At 41.2% G+C, this 23,354-nt stretch overlaps 3 protein-coding genes across 6 annotated transcripts; 2 read left to right on the top strand and 1 right to left on the bottom strand.

Annotated features, from left to right (window-relative positions):
- Positions 1–1,159: 1,159 nt before the first annotated feature.
- Positions 1,160–8,371, top strand: LOC115740947 ((S)-coclaurine N-methyltransferase-like). Of its 3 annotated transcripts, XM_030674598.1 has the most exons (9): positions 1,160–1,261; positions 1,331–1,594; positions 2,348–2,456; positions 2,829–3,053; positions 3,210–3,309; positions 3,394–3,504; positions 3,638–3,721; positions 7,723–7,781; positions 7,964–8,371. In XM_030674598.1, the coding sequence occupies exons 2-9, from the start codon at positions 1,408–1,410 to the stop codon at positions 8,154–8,156; spliced, it is 1,068 nt and encodes a 355-aa protein (XP_030530458.1). In that variant the 5' UTR covers positions 1,160–1,261; positions 1,331–1,407; the 3' UTR covers positions 8,157–8,371. The 3 variants fall into 3 exon arrangements, with proteins under 3 accessions (XP_030530458.1, XP_048133808.1, XP_030530459.1); XM_048277851.1 differs by lacking the exon at positions 1,160–1,261 and having other exon boundaries at positions 1,277–1,594; XM_030674599.2 differs by lacking the exon at positions 1,160–1,261 and having other exon boundaries at positions 1,458–1,594; positions 2,288–2,456.
- Positions 8,372–10,713: 2,342 nt separating this feature from the next.
- LOC115740948 (nuclear speckle RNA-binding protein B-like) lies at positions 10,714–15,126 on the top strand. Of its 2 annotated transcripts, XM_048277969.1 has the most exons (7): positions 10,714–10,854; positions 10,944–11,083; positions 12,073–12,181; positions 12,258–12,558; positions 12,862–12,923; positions 13,414–13,495; positions 14,733–15,126. In XM_048277969.1, the coding sequence occupies exons 2-7, from the start codon at positions 11,034–11,036 to the stop codon at positions 14,819–14,821; spliced, it is 693 nt and encodes a 230-aa protein (XP_048133926.1). In that variant the 5' UTR covers positions 10,714–10,854; positions 10,944–11,033; the 3' UTR covers positions 14,822–15,126. The 2 variants fall into 2 exon arrangements, with proteins under 2 accessions (XP_048133926.1, XP_030530461.1); XM_030674601.2 differs by lacking the exon at positions 10,944–11,083 and having other exon boundaries at positions 10,720–10,854; positions 12,060–12,181.
- Positions 15,127–16,397: 1,271 nt separating this feature from the next.
- Positions 16,398–18,465, bottom strand: LOC115740945 (protein ALP1-like). The gene has a single exon (XM_030674594.2). It carries the CDS (start codon positions 18,286–18,288, stop codon positions 16,705–16,707), a length of 1,584 nt encoding a protein of 527 aa, XP_030530454.1. The 5' UTR covers positions 18,289–18,465; the 3' UTR covers positions 16,398–16,704.
- Positions 18,466–23,354: the final 4,889 nt, after the last annotated feature.

Raw genomic sequence — 23,354 nt, 5'->3', positions numbered from 1 at the left:
GGCATACAGTAAAATGAAATTTTTTTCCTTCCCAAATTGCCCTCGCTTTTTATTTTATTTTTCAATTTAGCCCATGCACTGTTCATCTTCTCCTTGCAGCAGATTAGGGAAGTGGTGGAGGAGAGGGCGTGACTTCACGGATGCCGACGAGGGACTCGCAACACCGACGTTGATCACCTAGGGTCGTGCGGCCGGGGTTGCCTACCACCCGACCGTGCGACGTCGAGAGGCACGACGGGTTTCGGTCGTCTCGCCCCCCTCTGTGGAAGGCAACCCTAGCCGCACCGGAGTCTAGAGAGGCACAACCTAAGGTCGGGGACCTTGGTTTCTGCTCGCCTAAGGTTGCGCGACATCGATGTCGCCTCGACCGAGGTTGCGCCGACGCTTGAGGACTAGATCTAGGATAGGTCATGGCTGGTCGCGAGGCACAAGATCCGATGGCGACAAGCTTTGAACAACCATATTTGCTCATAGCGGGTCGAAGGTTGTTTGGGCATCGCCGAGGCCGAGGTTGGGGCGACGCTTGAAGGACAGAACAAGGAGAGGTCGTGGGTGGTCGCGAGTAACCCGATCCGAGGGCGACGAGCTTCAAATGACCACAGAGTGGGGCGAGATGACCGAGGGGAGGACGGGACGAGACGGGAAGGGAAGCTCCAGCGACACCTGCTCCGACAAGGATAGTCGACGAGTTGGCAACACCCGCTCCGACAAGGGCTCCTCCATGTCTTCTCTACCTCGGCCATGGCTGCCTCTGTTTTTCATTTCCTTTTTTTTTTATAATTTCAACGTTGCTTTGCAAAATGAGATATCCAAACACTACCCTAGCTTTCACCCAATACACCTTCACTCAAAGGTCCTTGAGAAAATGGCTTTGCATTCCCCCAAAATGTTCCCAAACGCAGCCTTTGTCAGCTTCGCTCACTAGTCAATTGAAAATAATGGCCGATCAACGAAAATGTGCTCATCAAGTGCACGTACGTTTATCGCCTTCCCTCGGGGTATTTTGGTCCAATAACCACCATAGCTTCAAAACCATTCAATTGAAATTAAAAAAAAATTCAACCAAAAAAAAAAATTAACCTTGTGATTTCACGGGTCCAATGGACGGGTAAGGTGATTTAAGGAGTTCGAGTGGAACGAGAGGAGAAAGCAAGGCCACGTCACGCCGACACGAGTGGATACGGCTCCGGACCAAACGAGACTTGAGGAGCCACGCAACTCGGTCGGCTCGCGGAACCCGACCCAGCGACCCGTCATTTTTTAATCGCGCGCGGATTTGAGATTATAAAAACGCAGAGAGTCCCACCGACGCCGCCGCCACAGCCGCCGCCGCCGTCGTCAACCACATCTCACTTCGGGTCTCCGCGCGCGCGAGAGAGAGAGAGAGGGGGAGAGCGAGAGGCAGCAATGGAGAAGATGATGCAGGCGCCTTACGAGGCGACGGTGAAGGTGATGCTCGCCTCTCTGGAGCGCAACCTGCTGCCCGACGCCGTCATCCGGAGGCTCACGCGCTTGCTCTTGGCCGGCCGCCTTCGCTCCTGTTACCGCACTTCCTCCGACCTCCAGCTCTCCGACCTCCTCCGCTTCGCGCATTGTACTCTCTCTCTCTCTCTCTGCCCCCCACTCCTTTCGACTTAATACATAATTCTTGTACTGAATGGTTGAGTTCGACAAGATGATTGAACTCGAGTGATGGATGAAACGGTTGGATGAACGGGTTTATATTTTTAACAAACCTTTGGCTTGTGCTGTGTTTGCGCGTTCTTCGAAATTTAGCATTAACTTGTTAACTGATGGTCAAGTTTTAATTTTTTTTTTTTTTTCTGTTTGGCCTCTTGCTGTTGTTTCAACTACGGGTTTTCTAAGACTAAATTTAAAATTCGTGTCATAATGAGCACAAGAAGAATGAAGGGTAATTTTTCCCTTTCTTGCTTTTTTTTTTTTTTATAATCTCATCTGGTGCATTGTCTGTTCTGTAAAAGAGATGCTCTTTGAGCTTGTCATTTGTTCGGACTGCTATATGCTGCTTCATGTGTTGATAGATCGTCCTTGGGCTGATCTCGTAGTTCCTACAGGGTGTGGTGGAGATGACAGGGTGATCCTTGGATAAAAAGAGTCATTCTCTTCATAAGATTGATATTCAAATGTTTGTTCTTAGAAGGTGTTGACCTACCTAACTTTATTGTAGAAATTTTCGGGATCAACGCAATCCCATTTAGATAAAGAAAAGGGTCTAAATTGTTTATGAATATGCTGCATCATAAATATTGTTGAAAGTTTTCTGTAGGGTAAGTTTGATGAATTGCTCCGTTTATATGCTGGGACCGAACTCTGCGATTCTTTGCAGCTCTGAAAGAAATGCCTATCGCTATCGTGACGGAGAAGCCCAAAGAACAGCATTATGAGCTTCCCACTTCGTTCTTCAAACTAGTGCTCGGCAAGCATCTCAAATACAGGTAATTCTGTCCTAGGGTACGTCTCAATTGTAAACAATCTTTTCCAGAAGTAAGAATGCAATGGAAAACTAGATCTCTTGAAGGCACTTCTTAATTTGTTTTCTTTGAAATCAGAAGAGAGAATCTTTGCTAAGTCATATATACATATAGAGCACATGGGTCCTGACTTAGAGTGATATCCTGTGACGGAGGAACCAAGTATAATAGAAAGTTTGCCCATAGGAGTTATATGTATCTTGCAATCAGTCAGCTGCAAGCCTGAAACTAAGTTTTTATTGTTAATTTTAGTCGGTGAACAGTCCACTTCGAAGAAAGTGTCCATGTGTCCTAAGACCTCACAGGCTGATCTGCTTGATGTATGAATTAGTGCAGCTGCTGTTATTTCTCCGACAAGTCGATGACCTTGGAGGATGCTGAAAAGGCAATGCTGGAACTCTACTGTGAGAAATCTCAGTTGAAAGATGGCCACACTGTTCTGGATGTGGGATGTGGATGGGGCTCACTGATTCTGTATGTAGCACAAAATTACAGTAATTGCAAGATCACAGGAATTTGTAACTCGACAACACAAAAAGCACACATCGAAGAGCAGTGTAGGTATGGGTGTTGTCTATGACTGCATACATTGTTAAATGCACATTAATTTTGAGGAATAATTTAAGAGATGTAAAATGCTTTGCAATGTGAACAATATTTTGATCTGGCTCTCTGCACTGAGGAGAATGGAATAAGTTGTTACTCCAATTTTCATAGGAACCTTCAGCTACAGAATGTGGAGATCATTGTTGCTGATGTCAGCACATATGAAATGGAAGCTTCATATGATCGAATATTCTCTATCGAGATGTTTGAGGTTTGTCCTTTCTCACTGGCATTAGTTGCTAGATGCATCAGCTGTTAACAGTAACATCGTGGAATTTTTTATTTTTTGATGAAGCATATGAAGAACTATAAGGATCTTCTCCAGAAAATTTCAAAGTGGATGAAAGAGGATGGCCTTCTTTTTGTTCATCATTTCTGCCATAAAGCATTTGCATACCATTTCGAGGTACAACTGTAATGCAGTTTAGATGTCGTTATTACTTTGATGAGACGAAAGATCAACATCCTCATTTTTTAATAAAGTTGGGATCTTTCATCTCCGTAGGAAGATGAACTTCCACCCTTTAATTCTCTTGCAGGACATAAATGAAGATGACTGGATTACTAGATACTTCTTCACCGGTGGTACAATGCCCTCGGCTAACCTGCTTCTTTATTTTCAGGTATTTTTTGCTCGTCCCTATATTAGAAGTTGAGCCAGATTTTCCTGTTCTTTAGTCCAATATTTGCAGGTGATGTTTTCCATTTTGCAAAAAGGAGCTTCTGAGCTGAATTTTCTTATTTTTTGTGTACATTGGCCTTTAGAGAACCTGATGCTGTTTGGAAACTACAATTGTTCATGACAAAAGATTCTTTGTGTTTGTGTTCACTCTCTACGAGAACAACATCAACATCATCAATATCAACATCACCTTTATCCCAAACTAGTTGGGGTCGGTGGTCGATGAACCCAAAAATAAATAAAATAAAAGCAAGACCGATCGAGGGAAAAGAAATAATAATAAATAAATAAATAAAAATATTTATAGGGAAAAAGGACGGTCCGGGACATAGGAATTCTGCCCCTCCACAATGATAATAGCTTTTCTCCACTCTGTCTTAAGACAAACCGTACGCCAATCTATTTCCCACTTCATTAAATCTTGTTTTACTACTTTCTCCCAAGTAAGTTTTGGCCGGCCTCTTCCTTTCTTCATGTCACGCTCTCGATAACAAACTTCTGTTCTTACCGGAGCATCTAGAGATCTTCGAAAAAATATGCCCAAACCATCTCAATCTATGTTCTCTTATCTTTTACGCCACCATTATTGCCCCAACTTTTCATCGAATACCTTCATTTCTTATCTTATCCATCATTGTATGACCACACATCCACCTTAACATCCTCATTTCCGCTACTCCCATTTTATGCTCATGTTGCCTTTGTGTTGGCCAACATCTAGCTCCGTATAGCATTGCAGGCTTTATTGTTGTTCTATAAAATTTTCCTTTTAGCCTAAGAGGGATTTTGAGATCACACAAAAATCTCGATGCATTGCGCCATTTCATCCAACCTACACTGATTTTATGGCTTACATCCTCATCAATCTCTCCCCATTTTTGCAATATTGATCCTAGATATCTAAAAGCATCTTTCTTGGGTACCTCCCGTCCGAGCATATTCACGGATTCTTGATCTTCTCCTCTTGCCGTGTCGAACTCACACTTCATGTATTCGGTCTTACTTCGACTTAACGCAAATCCTTTAGACTCCAACGTGCTTCTCCATAATTCTAATTTAGCGCCAATCCCAGCTTTGGTTTCATCAATAAGCACAATATCATCCGTAACTAGCATACACCACGGCACCTCATCTTAGATATCTTTTGTTAGCGCATCCATAACTAGGACAAAAAGATAAGGACTCAAAGTAGAACTTTAGTATAAGCCTACTGTGATTGAAAAATAACTTGAGATGCCATTACAAGCCTTCACACATGTGGTAACACCATCATACGTTTCCTTGATTGCCTCTACATATTTTGAAGGTATCTTTTTTTTCTCAAGAACCCACCACGAAACCTTTCTTGGAACCCTATCATACACTTTCTCGAGATCAATAAACACCATATGTAGGTCCTTCTTCTTTTCTCAATATCTCTCCATCAACTATCGTATCAAGAAGATAGCCTCCATGGTAGATCTTCCCGGCTTAAATCCAAATTGATTTATACAGACCTTTGTCCCTATTCTTAAACTATGCTCAATAATTCTCTCCCACAACTTTATTGTATGGCTCATAAGCTTAATGTCTCTATAGTTGGAACAATTCTGGATATCCCCCTTGTTCTTGTAGAAAGGCACAAGCATACTCTTCCTCTATTCATCAAGCATCTTATTAATTTGGAAAATCTTGTTAAAAAGGTTAGTCAACCAACTTATTGCTACATCCCCTAAGTATCTCCACACTTCAATAGGGACACCATCGGGTCCCAAGGTTTTACTAGTCTTCATCTTCTTTAATGCCTCCTTAACTTCATGCGCTCTAATTCTACACACAAACCTTTTGTTTAAATCATCAGAAGCATCCTCCAAATCCACCTCACTTTTATTGCTCTCTCCATTAAAAAGCATGTTAAAATAGTTCATCCACCTTTCCTTAACTTCTGCATCTCTCACTAAGAGTTTTTGATTTTCATCCTTAATATATCTAACCTATGTCAAGTCTTTACTTTTCTTGTCCTTATCTTTGCAAGCCTATAGATACTTTTTTCTCCCTTTTTGCTCTCAAGTTTGTTGTACATATCGGAGAAAACCTTGCCTCTAGCCTCTCGCACAACTTTCTTGGCATTTTTTCTCGCCAATCTAAACTTTTACAAATTCTCTTCATTAGGACATTTATGCAAACATTTGAAACACTCGTTCTTCCGTTTACTTGCCTCCTACACCTCTTCATTCCACCACCAAGTTTCCTTTTTTTGATGTCCGTTCCCTCTACTTTCCCCCAGCACCCCTCTTGCCACTCTCTGGATTTAGTTAGACATCTCGCTCCACATTATATTTATTTCACCCTCTAGTTGCCACGGTCCTTCCCGAAGCATTCTTTCCTTAAAATCTGTTTGTTTTTCCTCTTTTAACTTCCACCATCTTATTCCGGGGTTCCGAGCACTTCTCTGCATTTTCTGTACTTTGTTATACTGAACCTCTAAGACCACCAACTTATGTTGCGTAGCTACACATTCTCCAGGCGAGACTTTGCAATCTACATACGAGGCTCTATCCTCTCTTCTAGCAAGAAAGAAATCAATCTGGCTACAATTTTAACCGCTGCGAAAAGTGATTAGATGTGACTCTCTTTTCCTAAAGAAGATATTTGCCAACATCAAATCATAAGCTAATGCAACGCTCAGGATGTCTTCGCCAGCCTCATTTTTAGTCCCATTGTCAAATCCTCCATGAACTCTGTCAAAACCTCCATTACTTAGACCAACATGTTCATTTAGATCTTCTGTTATGAATACTTTCTCTTCGCGTGGTATTCCCCTTAAAATCTCCTTCAGATTTTCCTAAAATCTGCTATTATCGGATACTTACAGGTCAATTTAGGGGGACATACACACTAAGGATATTCAAAATCAGGTCTCCCACTACTAGCTTAACCAAAATAATCCTATCTCTTGTTCTCTTAACATCAACAATTCTATCTTTGAAACTTTTTTCGATCAAAATCCCAACTCCATTTATACTCTTTTTTGTGCCCGTGTACCACAGCTTGAATCTGGTGCCTTCCACTTTCTTAGCCTTTTCTCCTACCCATTTAGTCTCTTGCAAGCAATCAATATTCACTCTCTTTCTAGCAAAAGTATTTGCTAACTCTCTCATCTTACTCGTTAAGGTTCCTATGTTCCAACTCCCCAATCGAATCCTTACTCCCCGGGCATCTTTTGCCCCCCACACTCGCCCATAAAAGTGTGAGGACCCTAGCTCACTTACCACCACATCCGGGCACCGATGTGGCGCATCACTCTGGGAATGATGGCCCAAGGCTAGTTTCCTTACCTCTCGCACCCACCTATCTTGGTGCAAGGACCCTTGCCCATTTTTCGCTACACACGGGCACCGATGCAACGTGTCGCTAAGAAGGTTATGCTCCAACGAAAAATCAGAAGGGTTCATCTCATAAAAATAGCTCTTTTTTACAATCGGCTCGCTACGCCTAACGCAACCCTCATCCTTTACCCTGGCTTGGGACAGGCTATGTAAACATACATAGGCGGAGTTACTCCCTGCGAGAACAAGTCAACATCAAATCTATTGAACTTAGCCGTTCCCCATCCTAATGATAATCTCTCAGAAAGACTTGGAAGGAGACGATGAGAAAAGATATAGAGCACTTAGACCTTTGAGGAGACTTGAAACAGAATCTAAAGGAATAGCATAACAGGATCTATAAAGTTCAGGGGCTTAGTTTGCAGTTGTTAACGAGGAAAATTAACTCTTCATTCTTAGTGGGACATTGATATTTTCTTAGGGGCAATGGTACCTGAACTTTTGAAGTTAATGGCGATCATCTCTGCTGAGTTCAGTCTCTAAACACAAGCCCATCGAGCTACTGTAGACATGGTAGTGTCCAATACAAAAGACAGGTTTTCGGGTTTACTTATTTCTGATGGATCATGTGCAGGATGACGTTTCTGTTGTCAACCATTGGCTGGTCAATGGGAAGCATTATGCACAGACGAGGTAACGAAAGACATTCGCCTTATCATGTTTGATGTATAGATGATGTGGTAGAAGATGTTTTTGGATTTCCATCAAGCTCCATCGTCCACTCCAAGCAATTTCTTTTTTTCTCGCTACTGGTCCCTTTTTTATGCTTGCATCGTGTGCCTCGAACTTTGATTAGAAAATATTACTTCGAACAGCGAAGAATGGCTCAAGAGAATGGATCAGAATTTGGCTTCAATCAAGCCCATCATGGAGGGTACTTATGGCAAGGAACTAGCTGTCAAGTGGACAGTTTACTGGAGGACATTCTTCATCGCCGTTGCGGAGCTATTCGGATACAACAATGGAGAAGAGTGGATGGTAGCACTTTTCCTGTTTAAAAAGAAGTGAGTCCGTTTATCTCTCTTCGTTTCGAAGGATACATGTTTAAGGATATGTGCAGATTTAGCTGAGGCGCATAATTCTGCAGCAGCAAAGCACCGTTTAAATAGCAGCAGGTCTTGCAATTCTGCTTGATGATTACTTTTAAGAGGACAAACATGGTGAGTATGGCTGTCTTTCAGTTTTGCACACATATGGATTCTTAGTTCCATGTTCTTAGCGAATCCCAACCTCAGTGAAGGAAGCAATCAGAAGTAGATTCGATTGACTTCGGCCTTGTGATAGTATCTGTCTGCGACAATAAGAGTCGTAGCCATATAAGGCGATAGTCAAACAAGTAGCGTTTACTGTTTATACATTAAATTGATCACTTATATCGCTTACAAAAATGAATAAACAAAATTTTTTTATCATCCACGAAAATATTTACATGTAAAATTATTATCGATAATGAAAATCTTTTTCGTTGACTAATTATATAAAGTGACATAAGCAATCATATAAAAAAAAATATTTTCTATATTATCCAGTTCAAGCTCTCCATTTGCCATATTGTTGCTTAATATCAGAGCACTACATCAGTGAATGGATCAGCCCTGTAGAGTCCCATCTTTGTTTCGATGCACATCCTCGTAACTGTAGTTGGTACTCATGAGGGTGGAAAGGAGCACAAATCAAACAATTCCAGTTCGACAAATCGGTAATAGTCCAACAAATGAAGAGCGAAAGGGGCACTGAAGAAGGACTTGAAGCTCAGGCTCGATGGAACCTGGGGAAGAAGAGACGACGGCGGACGGCGAACTAAAGCTCGCGAGGATCGGGCGAGGAGCGGCGAGGATTGGGTGCAGAGTGGCCGAGGATTCTGCAAGAAAATTTGCTTGAGGAGCAGTAGGAGAGGAAGAGGGAAACGTGAACATTTGATGGAAGAATCTAATCCCCATTCAATTGGGATTCTCCTCATTTTTTACACAACGGCAAGTGTTGGACAAAACTGTCCATGCTCTGCTCGCCAGAAAATGTTTGGCGGGAAAACTTTGGCTGATCAATAAGTTCATAATCTTATTTGAAACTATTTTGGCCACTTCAGGCCCTTTAAATAAAGTCCATTTTGGCTTTTTTTTTTTTTATGGAAACGGTCCAACTTTATACCCTTGTTTGGAATGTTCTCTTTAAATGCACAAATAAAAGTTATGGAATCGCCACAAGTTTTAGGATAATTGTCCAAAGAATTAGGCTAACATTACTTCCATCCCTCAAATGGTTCTGGACACACCATAAACTTTAACTAGTCCAAAATGGCCTTTGCCGAGATCTCACTAATGGCAACAACAATGAAAGAGGAAACTGAACAAAAAAAAAAAAGTTAATATCATGGAAAACCCTAAATTGGTATACCCGTGATAAATTTACCCAAATTTTATTTTTTTTTACCACTAAAAATCCTAAACATGTACATTTGTGACAAATTTACCCCAAGCTACTACATACGTGACAAATTTGCTCTCCGTTAGTTTTCGTTAAATCTAATTGTCAAATTACTAAGTTGGATGACATATGGCGGTTCACGGGTATATCGGTTTAGGATTTTTACCCTATGTTTGTCACAAGTTTATCAATTTAGAGTTTTTCGTGGTATTAATCTAATTTAACGGAGGGTAAATTTATCCCAGGTGTACTAGCATGGTGTTTTTCTCTCGTTAAAAAAATTAGTTTGTGGTAAATTTGTCACAAAAGATATCGGTTTAGACTTTTTGGTAGTCAAAAAAATAATTTGGACTAAAATTTATCACGGATGTATCAATTTGAGATTTTTTATGATTAAAAAATAGTTTATGGTAAATTTGTTACAAGTATACCAGTTTGGAGTTTTTCATGATATTAAACCAATCAAAAGAGAAAAAAATTCTTTAGTTCAATATCTTTTAGGAAAATTCTTTGATTAAAGTTGTAAACTCTTTATGATTATATATTATATAACTAATAACAATTATCAATAAGGTTCAAACCCACTACAAAAAATATTTTATAAAAAATCAGTTTGAGCACATTAATAACTAGAAGAAAGAAAATAAAGTCCGTATAAAGATGAATAACAAAAACATAAAGTATTGCAATAAAATACTATTATTGTGAATAATATATGCGTAATTTTTGCCTTTTTAATAAATAACAACTTCACATTTTTTACTTAGGATGTTTGATTAATTTTTTCTATCAAGGTAATTTCCGTCAGTTCAATTGTTACGGTTATCTAGAAATGACAGCAATAATCCTTAAATTTTGGCTCAACACTCAATATAATTCCTCAACTTTAAATTTATTTAATACGACTTGTGAATTTTAGCTTAATGTGCACGGTTGTCCCCGAACTTTAGATTTGTTCAATTTGATCTCTGGATTTTTGGTACGTATTTAATTTAGTTTCAAGATCGTATGAGAAAAATTAATATTGTCTTTTTATTAATTTAGATTGAGGATGGCATTTAATATTTTTTTTATAGAGTTTAGATCTAAATTGAACATGTAATAAATGTTGAGGGATTATATTGAGTAAATAAAAAATTCAGGGATGATGAGAAAACAGGACGAGATTTTATGGTTTTAGCAGGTGAAGCTGACCAGTGCGCCCCGCAGGTGAAAGCTCTGCATGTCGGTGCTTCCATGGCTGATCCCTACTACGCTTATACGGCTCCCACCGCTGACCGAGGTACTTCATCTCTTCCTTCGGACTCAATCGATCGTCGAAGGCTGGCGATTTCATCGTTTCTTCATCTTGTTCAATCAAAATCCAAACAAAAGCTCTGGACTTTCTCACCCCCCAGAAAGAGGAAGAAAAAAAAGGTTCCAACTGTTTCCTCCAGGAATCGATAGAGGCATTACTTCGAGATGGGTCGGAGCTTTCCTTGTTTTCTCGTCATAACACTGCTCGAATTGATGCATGATCGCTGGGATTCGAAGTTATATTTCTATCCGATTCGTGTGGTGTACAATTTTAATCTGACCTCGGCAAGAGTGTGTTTTAGTGAGAATTTTTAAGCAGTCGATTGTATGAACTTGCTTGCTTGGTGTTACAAGGGGAGGAAATAGCCTTTTTTTTTTTGGCCCTTAAAAATGATTGTGCTTTGTGGGGCTCTCTTTGGTCTTGTATGCTTCTGTTAGAGAAACATGCACCTGGCATTCTGTGGTTCTGATGGTAGTACCCCACCGCACTTCTTGTTCTCGGGATAATGAATTTGAGCTGACTGGTTTCAAAATCTAGTCGATGTATCGGGTTTAGGAAGCAGGATTTTATACTGCAATGCTCTGTTCAATTTGGTTGAGGTCGAATTGTTTCCAGCACAAAGATTGTCTGTTATGCCATTGTCTTTCCATTCGAAAAAAGCAGCATGATTATTTAGACTATATCTTCCTCTGCATATTAAGCTACTGCTTACCCACTCTGGTTTGCTTTTCCTAGAGGAGAAAAGGAAGGAAAGATTCGCATTCTAGTCTTTATAAGAAGATGAGTAGTGTGATCACTGGATCAAGATCGTTGGTGCAAAAAGAAGAAAAGAGACTATAGTTTTGTCCCGCAAAATGCATGTGTAGGATCAATCAATACCGTGCTTCAGATGTCTTGAAGACATTCTTATAGCCTTATAGGAAGACTTGGGTTGAAGATTGCCTGTATGCGGTAACGGCCCAGCAATACCACCGAGCACTGTGGCCGAGTAAGGAAAACATTTAATAAGCCACAATAAATCAAAGAAATGCCGCTTTTATCTGAATCATTACTGTATTAATTGGAGTATCCAAGTATTTTTGTCCTACTAAGTTGAACCTCATGCTTCTCTTTTCTTTTTGTAGTGTCCACTATTAAACATTTATCCTAACTATTGCGTCATTGCTTTTTCTCTAATTATGTTATGCCAGCTACTGTTGCCAGGGCAAGTTTTCCTGGCTATTTGTCATCTGAGACGCCATCATTAGCATCTCATCATGCATTCGGCTATGGAGATCTACGCGCGTTTCCTTCAGATGCTTTGCAGAAAGATGTAATGACTTCACTATAGTCTCATAGCTCTTACAATAAGGTTGTTGGAGAAATGAACTAATAGGTTGTAAATTCAGGTAAATCCAGTAAGACCTGGGACATATGGTGTAGATGATATTCTAGGAAATGGAATACGTCCTGAACCTGGAACTGGACGATTAGCAGCTGGTACAAGCCTTAAGGGCTATTCATCTCCTTTAGAAGATCCAGTACTTCATCAAAGACAAGACTTTTCAGCTGGCATTAGTCCTATAATTTCGGCAACTGAAAGGTCAAGTTCCTTGAGGAACGTTGATAGCTTGGCAGCACCTGCAAGAGATTCGCATATCTTGTTTGTCCATGGCCTTCCAACTGACTGTACCAGAAGAGAAGTAGGCCGTATCCTTTTGCTCATTGCATGATTTATCAAAATAGGTTACCTGTATTCCATTGCCTCAACAGAAGTTTGGAGTTTACAGATGGGGCATTGGGAATCATATTGGTGCTGCAATAGTTTAGTTACATGTCCTATCAAGGATATGACTTTGTTGCTCATTCAGTTTTGACATGGCTTTTGCTTATTTTTGGAGGGAGCATATATTCCCTATCCGTTTTTATTAGAAACAAGATCTAGTCCTGCCTGCCAATGGTTGCAAGATCTCCCTGTTCAGTCAATTGTAACTTCCTGACTTAAAGCGGTAGATCTATTTCGACCATTTTATGGCTTCAAGGAAATCAGAGTTATCCATAAGGAGGCCAGACGTGTAAGTCTAACTTTGCCTTTTGATTATTATTTAGTCTTATATCATGTTTCAAATTTCCAAATCGTGGACAACGTTGACAGCTTTAAATGGAGCCTGCATGCTAATGTTTCTTCTTCTTCCCATATGTAGTTACCTATAATTTTGGCATAAATCCTTGGGCTATTCTTTCTTTTTCCCTCAGACTCCTTCCTTCCCTGCCTCCTCCTCTACGGTTCCCCCATCCCCAATTTCTGTTAACTTTCTATTCCACCAACTGTATCGTGGATATTTATGATTGGTTGGAAACTAGATTAGCCCAACTCATGTGGAATTTCTCCTGGATGTATGTATACCTTCACTGGTTCACTGTATATACAAGCGATAGTGCCATTCGTATTGATCAATCCTATCCTGATTTTCTGCCAAATTGACATCCGGATCTCAACTATTTATGTTGTTATTTAGTTTTATAGCGGTAAGAAGTGCTCGAGTTATTTGGTATTTGTTGCAGAGTGGAGATAGGGCTTTGGTACTGTGCTTTGTTGAGTTTGTGGATTCCCAATGTGCTTTGACAGCTATGGAAGCTCTTCAAGGTAAAACTTGTCTAGCAATTACTCACAGAATATTTATAGGTATTTTATGAGTACATCATTGAAGTCTTGGGAAAAAGAAGAAAACTGCATTTTGATCCCTAAAATATGTCCCTTAAATGACCGACTTTCTCGATAGTCAACTAATCTATCATCCTATGTTTATTACTGCGTGTTGTATCTAGAGTTTTTTGTTAAAATAACCTAATGGCTACGTTTGGTCGTCTGGACTTTTGGGATAGGAGATATCTGGATAAGATAAAGTTCAGATAGGATAGTATTGAGATTAGTACTATATTATACAAAGTAAATTTTCAGATATAACGAGGATATAACGCAGATTCTTCTCTCTCCCTCCTCCATCTTTTTGCAAATGTCATTAACGCGACATTGCCGTTGCCTTCCGCTGCCACCTGTCAAGCCGCCGTTGACATCGCCTCACCTTCTTATGCTATCACCAGTCGTCATCTTGTCCCAATTGTCGCCCAGTCATCAACCGATGGCGCCCAATCGGCCGCCATTTCTGTCTCATCTCTAGTCCTTGAAATAGTAGATCCCCACTGCATGGAAGAGATAGGCTGCAAAGGTCTTCCCTTTGTCCTCGCCTCTGAAGCGCACGAACACATCGTACTTCCATTGATGAGTTGAAGCAGAATATGGAATTCGTGGCTCGATTTCTTCGATTTCCATGAGGAGAAACTATGGAAATGGGGGAAACTTTGCCTAGCAGGTGAAGTGTATATTTAACGGGGAGGACACATGAGTTGTAAGTGAAAAGGGACGATAAATGCAAGCTCCGGCCTCACAGGATTTGGACACACGAGATGTTGATCGGGAAGCTCCAGGTGGGGTACGCAATCGGTTGGCCGGCGATGTGGCAGTGGTCTGAGGTGACAATAACGATGCCGTGGTTGGAGGTGATGACGATTGGCTGTTGTGATGGTGGTCCTCGCACGGTAGCCCGCATAAACCATGGCCATTTGAACTCATATTCACCTTTATGTCACACCCAACATAGGATTCGTTAATTGGGGTTATATCCCTCTTTTATCTAGCCTTATTCTCTCTTGAACAGCCAAACGCCTGATGGGATAAAATCCTGACTTTTATCCTGGCCACCAAACATAGATATATAAATTTTTTAGTCAGTTAACCTATCTTCCTATGTTTATTTCTGTATGTTGTATCTAAGGTCCTCTGATAATATATCCTAACAAGAGCTTGTTGGGATTTTTGGCAGGTTACCAGTTTGATGACAAGAAACCAGACTCCCCAGTCTTGAGGATTCAATTTGCTCACTTTCCTCTCCATCTACCCTCTGATAAATGATGTAGAACGGCTAGAACGCCAGGTCTAATCTGAGCAAATAAATGTGATAGTGATCAATCTGTAGTGTGTTGCCGGATGACGTGTAGTGTGCATATCTCTGATTTTGCTTGCTTCGCCTCACTGTGCCGGTGGAGCTAAGGATGGAAGCAGAAATGAGCTTTTCTTTTGAGTATGACGAGACCTATAGTTGATCAAACTGTTTGTGAACATTACATAAGAGAATCTTCTGTCTGATATTCTTGTAAAGGAAACAGAAACTTCACTGTGGTCCTAATGAATATTCAGGATGACTTCAAGATCTTGTCGAGCTTAAGCGTGCTCTCTTTCGATCCCCACTAAGTATGTTCCTCTCAAACATGAAGAAGTGGTAAAGCTTTCTTGAAGAAAGACGCACTGTTCGGATTTGGGTGGTGGGGCTAGTATGGACTCGTTCACATCAGGTTGTTCCATTAGTCTTCTTTGTAATGGACTTGCCAATCCTTCTAGAGGAATTATCGCATGAGATTTTGCTGGTCACAATGAGTGACTGGTGCACACAAGCAAAAAAATGGAAAATGGCATGATTCTGACCGATCTTGAAAGTGACTTGGTTAATATTGAATGGACTGGATGCCACAGCGCTAACATATTCGTGCTAATTCATTCTTTGCATCATTGGATGTTGTCATTCAAGTCAGGCACACTAGAGAAAGTGACGGGAAGAGAACAAGTCAAAAGGGTTCTCTAAGTCCAAGCTATGGACTCCGAGACACCAATTAGTTATTGCTCTATTAACTACATTTCTCATGTGAAACATGAAAGGAAAGCACAACTTGCAACATTACGTAAGCCTTTTTAAGATGCTATTGGCCATTTCCGGATTCAGCAGAGCCTATTCTGATTGATATTACAAATTGTCGAGGAAAACATGAAACTTTTTGGCAAATAACATTATCCTTGTCTTGCTCGAATCTGGTAATGGAATCTATACTCCCATTTGTTCAACACGGTTGGGAATTCTTTTCTCCGTTGTATTTACTTTTCCGAAAGAGATTCATTCGGAGAACACAAGATTCGAAGGCATCATCTTCCTCGTTGTTCACTGAAGCGAGAGTTCCTCGGCCGACATTTTTCACCCTTGTAATCTAATCCCCGACTAAAACTTGGTACGCTGGGTCACAATCACGATGACAACGGTCGAAAAACATAGCAGTCCTCATAAACTCTGCCGAAGATGATATAGCAGTTCGCAAAAATTAGATATCAACAGTGAACTCCCTGCATTATGAGGAAATGACTGCTAAAAACTAGAGATTCAACATCATCACAGCCTATTGCTTCTGTCAATTCCCCAAGTAATGAGCTTTTAGCAAGAACTCGAAAATTTTACTCGGAAAAGATTGAACTTGAAATGGTTATATAGGGTCTGCAAAAGAAAGCCATGAAATACAAAGCCATTGCACTAGAAACTCAAATGACCTGTCAGTGCTTATACAGAGAGTAAGTCGCAAGAAGTAGCTGGTTTTCCCATTCCATCAATTCAGAATTCTTGCAAACAGAGATTATAAAACGCGACAATTCATGAGAGAAAGGCCTGTGCAACTAAAGAACCCAATGATGTCAAATTTCATTCAACTCTTTTTTGGTAATTCAAGGGCATAATCTTGATTTGCAACATTTTCCTTCTATTCAACCTGTATAACATAAAGCTTGTGAAGACTTGTATCATCCGTTTGTTGAAGGAGCAAGAGCGTATCTTTTACACAGCTCCTTCAACAAATCACGAAGAATGATTATGGTGTAAGACTACAACAAAGTATGGAAGAAAGCGAATTCCAAAGAATTACCATCTTAAAAGTGAAAAACGTAAAAATAAGCATAAAAACCAGCTGCAACTGTTCGCTCTATAGAAAAGAAGTCCCAGCGAGGCCATGATGCAAGAGGTTATGGGCAATGGCGTCCCTAGCCTTCATCGAGCTCATTGATCTCAAAGCTACCTCAGGGACCATCTCATCATCAATGAGTTCAAATCCTAGCGCCGGGTCCATTTCCTCGCCTCTTATTTCACAGATATTGTGCAGAACACAGCATGCTCCGAGAACCACCGGCAAATCCTGAAGCTTCACCTCCGTTCGTTTTTGCAAGCAACTCCACCTTGCTTTCAACCTCGCAAATGCGTCTTTCGCCACCCTCTGGACCTCGCCAATTTTCTCATTAAACGCGTGTTGAGTCCATGTCAAATTTTGCTGTGTGTAAGGCACCAAAACCCAATCCAATAAGGGGTAACCCGAATTACCGACGATCCAAACACCCTTCAGTAGCCCCCCATTAGCCCTTTGATGAAGTGCAGACTTCTCCAACACCTGATCATCGGGCATCGCACCAGGCCAACCAATACAAACATCGGTAAACACTCCTTTGGGATCGACCACGCCTTGCAAAGTGATCGAATACGAGGTCTTCTGATTCCGCTCTGTGTGTCGCTTATTAAAATAAGCGGCCACGCTAATCTTAGGAGCGATAATGGGAATATGGGTTGTGTACATGGACCCAACGACATTGGGTATCCCTGAAATCGATTCATACTTAGCCTTAATCTTCCTAAGCTTATCCTCATCAGGCCATTGCAAGTACTTAGGCATCAACACAGTCCTAATAGCTGAACAGACCTCAAGAACCAACTTATGACAAGTCGAAATGCCTAAGCCAAACCTTTTCGAGACGAGCCGAAGCGGCTCACCAGTCGCCAACCTCCACAAGCAGACCGCCACCCGTTGCCGGACCGGGATCGCGCTCCGCAATGTCGTGTCCTCCTTCGCGATGACCGAACTCAGCTCCTCGCATACCATGTCGAAGGTCGATTTCCCCATCCTAAAGGCTTTCTTGAACTCCTCTTCAGGGAAGTCGGGCCTAATACACTCATCCCACCACGCATTAGACCTGTCCCTGACCCACAGCCTCCTCTGATGACCACCTCCACTCTCGCCGCTCCCTTTCTTGACCGCCTTCTCACCCTTCTTCACCGAATCAGCCTCACAGGCGAGGGCGCCGGCGACAGCCCCAGCCAACGACCTCCCCTTCTTCCTCTTCACCCTGTCCAGCTCCTCCACCTCCGTGTAGTAATCATCGAGATTGGAGTAGTAACCCAACATGGCCTTGGTCTTCTTCCTGTGATTGGTCTCGAACAGCTGCTTCTCTTCCCTCGACGCCTTGTCGCGTTCTTGATTGTCCTGCTTCTCCTGCTCTTCCAACAGCAGCAGGGAGGTGAGGATACCCTTTAGCTCCTTCTTCTTGTCGCCGCCTTCTCCCGCGGCGGCGGCGGAGGCGTCGCTTTCCCTATCGCCATTCTCCTTCCTCCGGCGCCTCTTGGCCGTGGTCGTGGAGGTCGTGGTGCTGGTCTCGTTCATCGGGTCGGACCCGAGTGAGCTCTGCAACAAGCTGAAGATGTAGGAGTAGTCTTGCCGGCTCCCGAGAGAAGTGAGTTTCATAAAGAAAGGGAGAGAGATTGGGGAGTTGGAGGGTGGAGCTGAAGGCGAGAACAGAGCAGAAAGATCGAAACTTTGAAGTTGATTCTGTTCCTTCTCGGGGCCGAGAAGCAGAGTTGAATTTCGAAATTATAATAAATGTGGTTGGCTTCTCTCTTTTGACAAAGGAGGTGTGAACGGGGAGGAGGGAGATGGAGGAGGATGTTGTGAGTTAACAGCTACGACTAATGACTTCAACCTATGATTCTCTTACATGGGTTTCGTTCTGGTGCGGCTGGGCGCACGCTTGCTACGATGGGGGAAGCCGGTGACGTGGACGGTGCTGCCGGAGGCCAGGGTCCGTGGCGTGGCGAGGCGCCATTGGCGAGAGGAAGTGGGAGGGACTTGTGGTTGGGGGCGCGCGCGCAGCAGGGGATAATTTTTGGATTGGGGATTGCAGCGCAGGTGTGAACGCGGTTCTCCTGCGGGGGCGGCGGTGGTTGGCGCCGGACGGTGACTCGCTCTCTTTCGTTTTCAACACGCGGTTTTTCGGATCCCGCAAAAAAAACAAAAATTAAAAATTATAATTATAATTATAATTAAAAAAATTTTAATGACATTTTTTTTTTCTTTGGGGATCGTGATCCACCTCCCCCCACATATATATTTAATTAATTCCACAAATCGGCCAAAGTCGAAACACTGACTGTGGAGGTGGCAAAATAGGTCTGGAATTCATATTTGACCAATGTTCGATGGAGGTAGATCATAAATGAATTTCTTAAATTTTAAAAGTGGGTCATAAATGAGTTAGTTAAAAACTTAATGAGTGCTAAATAGATTTTAAATAAGTCATAAATGGATCGGCTAAGAAAATTGTAAAAAAAAAAATTCAATGTATTTATCTTTAAAAATATATAAGAAAATAAATTGCATTTTAATATTGAAATATTTTAACAACATAGGTCCGGGTCGGGTATGGATCATTACATTTGAATAGCATGAAAATGGGTCAAATCTAGTTAAATGAGTCAATATAGATCGGATCATATCCAAACTCGACCCGACCCGACTCATTCATTTGACACATGTATAGGAGGTCTAAATTCAAAACCGCTTGCACTTGACGATGCCATGCTGGAGGCCATATGTGGCAAGTCCGATCCTCGTGCACGAGCCTCGTTTTATTTTCCTTCATTTTTCTAATTTTGGTATTTGTGATTGATTAATGAGATTTTTAGATTTCACGTTGGATATAAGCTCGACGTGACTTATCGAATCGTGTGGGGGGAGTGATTCCTCTTTAGATATTCCTAAGAAGGGCTTTTCGAAATGGGGATGGTTTATAATTGCACTGGACAACTTGTGCACTAAAGCTTGGGCATTTGACCTTCTCGTTAGGGCTGCAATTTTAATTTACACACAACTACCACAAAAAAAAAAAAAAAAAAAGGGTGTGAACCTAAATACTAATGTCGGGTTTATATTTTTTCAAAGACTTTGGTGGGAATGCAAAAATAAAAAAAGTCCATAATTCAAGGGGGCGCACATGCCGCCTTTACGAGTGAAGTCTTGGTCGATGCATGTGGACTAGACGATTTGCGAGTATATATGATGATTCAATCAATCGAAAAGTTCGATCGCGCCGTGTTCAACAACCGATCGAGTTAGAAGGGGAATTAGGTTTCGAAACCCTAGCAAAGCTCGATCATCAATTAGAGATGGTTTCCAACCATGATTTGAAGTCTCGTCCGATGCATGTGGAAAAGACGATCTGCGTGCATATGCAGGGATTAATCATTCAGAAAAGTTCCAATGCTTCGTATTTGAAAATCAATCGGGTTACAAGTCGAACTAGATCACGAAACCCTAGCAAAACTCAATCCTCAATTAGAGACGGTTTCCAACTATAATTTATGGATGAAGTCTTGACTTATGCACGTGAACGAGACCATCTACGTTGCATATGCGGGAATTTAATCAATCGAAAAGTTCGAACACTTCGTGATTAAAAAATTAATCGAGTTAGAAGTGGAATTAGATCCGGAAACCCTAACAAAGCTCGATCCTCGATTAGAGACGGTTTCTAACAGTAATTTATGGGTGAAGTCTTGATCGATGCACGTGGACGAGACGATATGCGCTCGCAAATGCTGAGATTTAATCATTCGAAATGGTTCAAATGCTCCGTGTTTGAAAAAACAAAAAAACAAACCGGGTCATGAGTTGAATTAGATCTCGAAACCTTAACGAAGCTCGATCCTCAGTTCGAGATGGTTTTCCTAACTTGGCAGCCTTGTGGGGGAAGGCTCCGAATGCAGACTCGAAAGGCCGACAAGAGATGACGAACCCTTTTGACATTTGAACGTTTCAAATATTTTGAAAAAACACAAGGAGTCGCCTTCTTTTGATTTCGTACATGGGTTGTCCTTGTCCCCCTGCAAAAAAGTGTTGACGCATGATGCCTTCCTTCATTGATTAGGAGCGCCAAGAGTGTGAGAATCTCTCTGACTTTCTCATTGTGTTCACACCTCTATTCCCCAAACGTTATCTAACACTTTCAAAAAGATAAAACACAGATGGTCCCTGAATTTTAATTCAATAAGTAGTATCATCATGCAAGTTTTAATTTGCTCAATACGATCTTTGAATTGTTGATACATATTCTCTTCAGTCCCTCGACTATGTAAAGAACGATGCAAATGAAAGGATCATACTGAACACTTATCGATAGTTCAGGGATCGGATTGAATAAATTAAAACTCCGATGACAACATTGTCATATTTGGCCCTTGCTTGTGGGCGGTGACCCTTGCCAATCCTCCGCCCAAAAAAGAAGAAGATTCAAGCAAAATAAAATTATAAAGATTTCGTGCTAAATTTTGGCGGATGGACTTAATTGGCAAACTTGAAAATGTTTAGGATTAAATTGGTCCAATTGAAAGAATTATGACCGAATTGGTTCATGACAATGGGTTTAGGAGTTTTTCGACACTTTTCCCAATATGAAGCAGACATGATCTCGACTAGTTAAAGTGGATATATAAATGAATGGACTGCATCTAAAAGGAGTAGCAACTTTATTTTATTTGAGCTTCTTTTGAGGGGAACTGAGTTAGCTAATCTGGAATTGCATAAACAAATATGATCCGTGGATTCACATTGAGGCCGACATAACAACCGGATGTTGAATCTTAAGCGACGAGATGAAGTTGTTAACTTTCATGAATTCCTTAATGACACAAGTACTTGTCCTTTATTGTGATTAATTAACCTATTCGGAGTAGGATTAGCATAGATAATACAGAACTAATGCTTCTTGCAATTCCTACAAACAATAAAAAAGAAAAAAAATGCAAAAAGCTGCTCGGAATTTGAACCTCTCTTTCACTAGGGGTAAGCGGTTCCCGGTCCGATCCGGTTCGCATCAAAAATCGGGAACCGGACCGGTAATCTCGGTTCCCACTTTTCGGAACCGCGGACCGGACCGGCCACCCTAGGAACCGGGAATCGAACCGGACGGTCGGTTCGGTCTGTTTCCCAGGCGGTTCTAAGGGTTTCCGGTCCGCGGTTCCGAAAAGTGAATACACACTTTGATAGAAGATGCGATCGAGTTCGAGGTCGAGAATACAAGGGTCGATGTACCACAAATTCGGCGAAGTCAAGACCTCTTCAATTGGTAGCTCTAGATCGAACCCTAAATGACCTAAACCTAAACAAAAAGTAAACGTTAGGTTTATTTTTTTTAAAAAGGACCGGTCCGGTCCGGTCCGGTTCTGGGCCTTGGAATCGGGAACCGAACCGCCCGGTCACCGGTTCTAATTTTAGGAACCGGGAACCGGACCGGATCCCCCTAAAAACGGGAACCGGACCATCGGTCCCGGTCCGGTCCAGGCGGTCCCGATCCAGGCGGTTTTTTTTACTCACCCCTATCTTTCACATTGATGTGTTTTGAGGCAATCTTTTACTTTTTCTTAACTTTTCCCTTTCCCGGTAGTGGCTAGAGTTGGGACTTTTTATTGAGTACCTGAAACCTTTCCAAAACATAAGGAACAAAAAAAAAAAAAAGAGAATTACAAATAAGATTACGAAGTGTTTTTATTTTCTCAAATAAGAATTCGAAATGAATCTTATTTTAAAGAAGGATTTGAAATATCCTCGTTATTTTAAGGGTTAATACCACGAAAAATCTCAAACTGGTACACATATGACAAACTTATCCCGAACTAGTTTTTTACCATAAAAAAACTAAAATCGGTACACATTTGATAAATTTACCCAAACTATTTCTAAAAACTCCAAACTGGTACATCAGTGTCAAATTTACTCCAAACTAATTATTTTGACAACCAAAAACTCCAAACTAATGCATATGTTATAAATCTATCATTTGTTAGTTTCCGTTAAATCGGATTCATACCACGAAAAACCTCAAATTAATAAACCTATGAAAAATAGAGGGTAAAAACCCTAAACTTGTATATCCGGTAATTGCCACGTGTCATCCAACCCAACAATTTGACGATAAAATTTAATGGCAAGTAACGAAGGGTAAACGTCTCACATGTGTACTAGTTTGTGGTAAATTTGTTAAATGTGTACCAGTTTAGGATTTGTGGTGGTCAAAAAAATAGTTTGAGGTAAATTCATCAAAACAATACTAGTTTGAGGTTTTTTGTAATATTGACCCTTGTTTTAAAGAAGGGCCTTACCAAGAACATTTTCATCATTTACTTTTTTTCTTCTTTCTTTTTGCCGGTGGCCAATGTCGAGGGTGGCCTCACTCGATGTGGCAAGGGCTGCCCATGCTGGCCACAAGAGAGTCCAGCTCTGGGGTTGCCTAGCCCTCGTTAACCACAATAAAGGAAAAAAAAAAGAGAAATGAAAAAAAAAGGCAAAACGGAAAAAATGACGAGAATGCTTTTGGTCCGGTCTTTTTTTAAAATAACAAAAGCATTTCAGGTCCTTCGTTCTAAAACTATTTTGAAATTCGACAATTTTGAAAATTTCGGACAAAAATAAAGCACGTCTTTTTAGGACAGGACATACAGCCCGTATAAGGCGGAAGCGCCATATATAATACATACTAT

The sequence above is a fragment of the Rhodamnia argentea genome, chromosome 4 (genome assembly GCF_020921035.1).
Source record: "Rhodamnia argentea isolate NSW1041297 chromosome 4, ASM2092103v1, whole genome shotgun sequence".
NCBI classification, from domain to species: Eukaryota; Viridiplantae; Streptophyta; class Magnoliopsida; order Myrtales; family Myrtaceae; genus Rhodamnia; species Rhodamnia argentea.
This window is presented reverse-complemented; position numbering and strand designations above follow the sequence as displayed.

Excerpts from the sequence above, each read along its gene's own strand:
- LOC115740945 (XM_030674594.2), bottom strand. The coding sequence starts at position 18,288 with ATGAAACTCACTTCTCTCGGGAGCCGGCAAGACTACTCCTACATCTTC.
- LOC115740948 (XM_030674601.2), top strand. The coding sequence starts at position 10,743 with ATGGTTTTAGCAGGTGAAGCTGACCAGTGCGCCCCGCAGGTGAAAGCT. Across the intron at positions 12,924-13,413 it reads TCCATAAGGAGGCCAGACGT|AGTGGAGATAGGGCTTTGGT; the intron begins GTAAGTCTAACT and ends TATTTGTTGCAG. Across the intron at positions 13,496-14,732 it reads AGCTATGGAAGCTCTTCAAG|GTTACCAGTTTGATGACAAG; the intron begins GTAAAACTTGTC and ends GATTTTTGGCAG.
- LOC115740947 (XM_030674598.1), top strand. The coding sequence starts at position 1,408 with ATGGAGAAGATGATGCAGGCGCCTTACGAGGCGACGGTGAAGGTGATG. Across the intron at positions 2,457-2,828 it reads GGCAAGCATCTCAAATACAG|CTGCTGTTATTTCTCCGACA; the intron begins GTAATTCTGTCC and ends GAATTAGTGCAG. Across the intron at positions 7,782-7,963 it reads AAGCATTATGCACAGACGAG|CGAAGAATGGCTCAAGAGAA; the intron begins GTAACGAAAGAC and ends TACTTCGAACAG.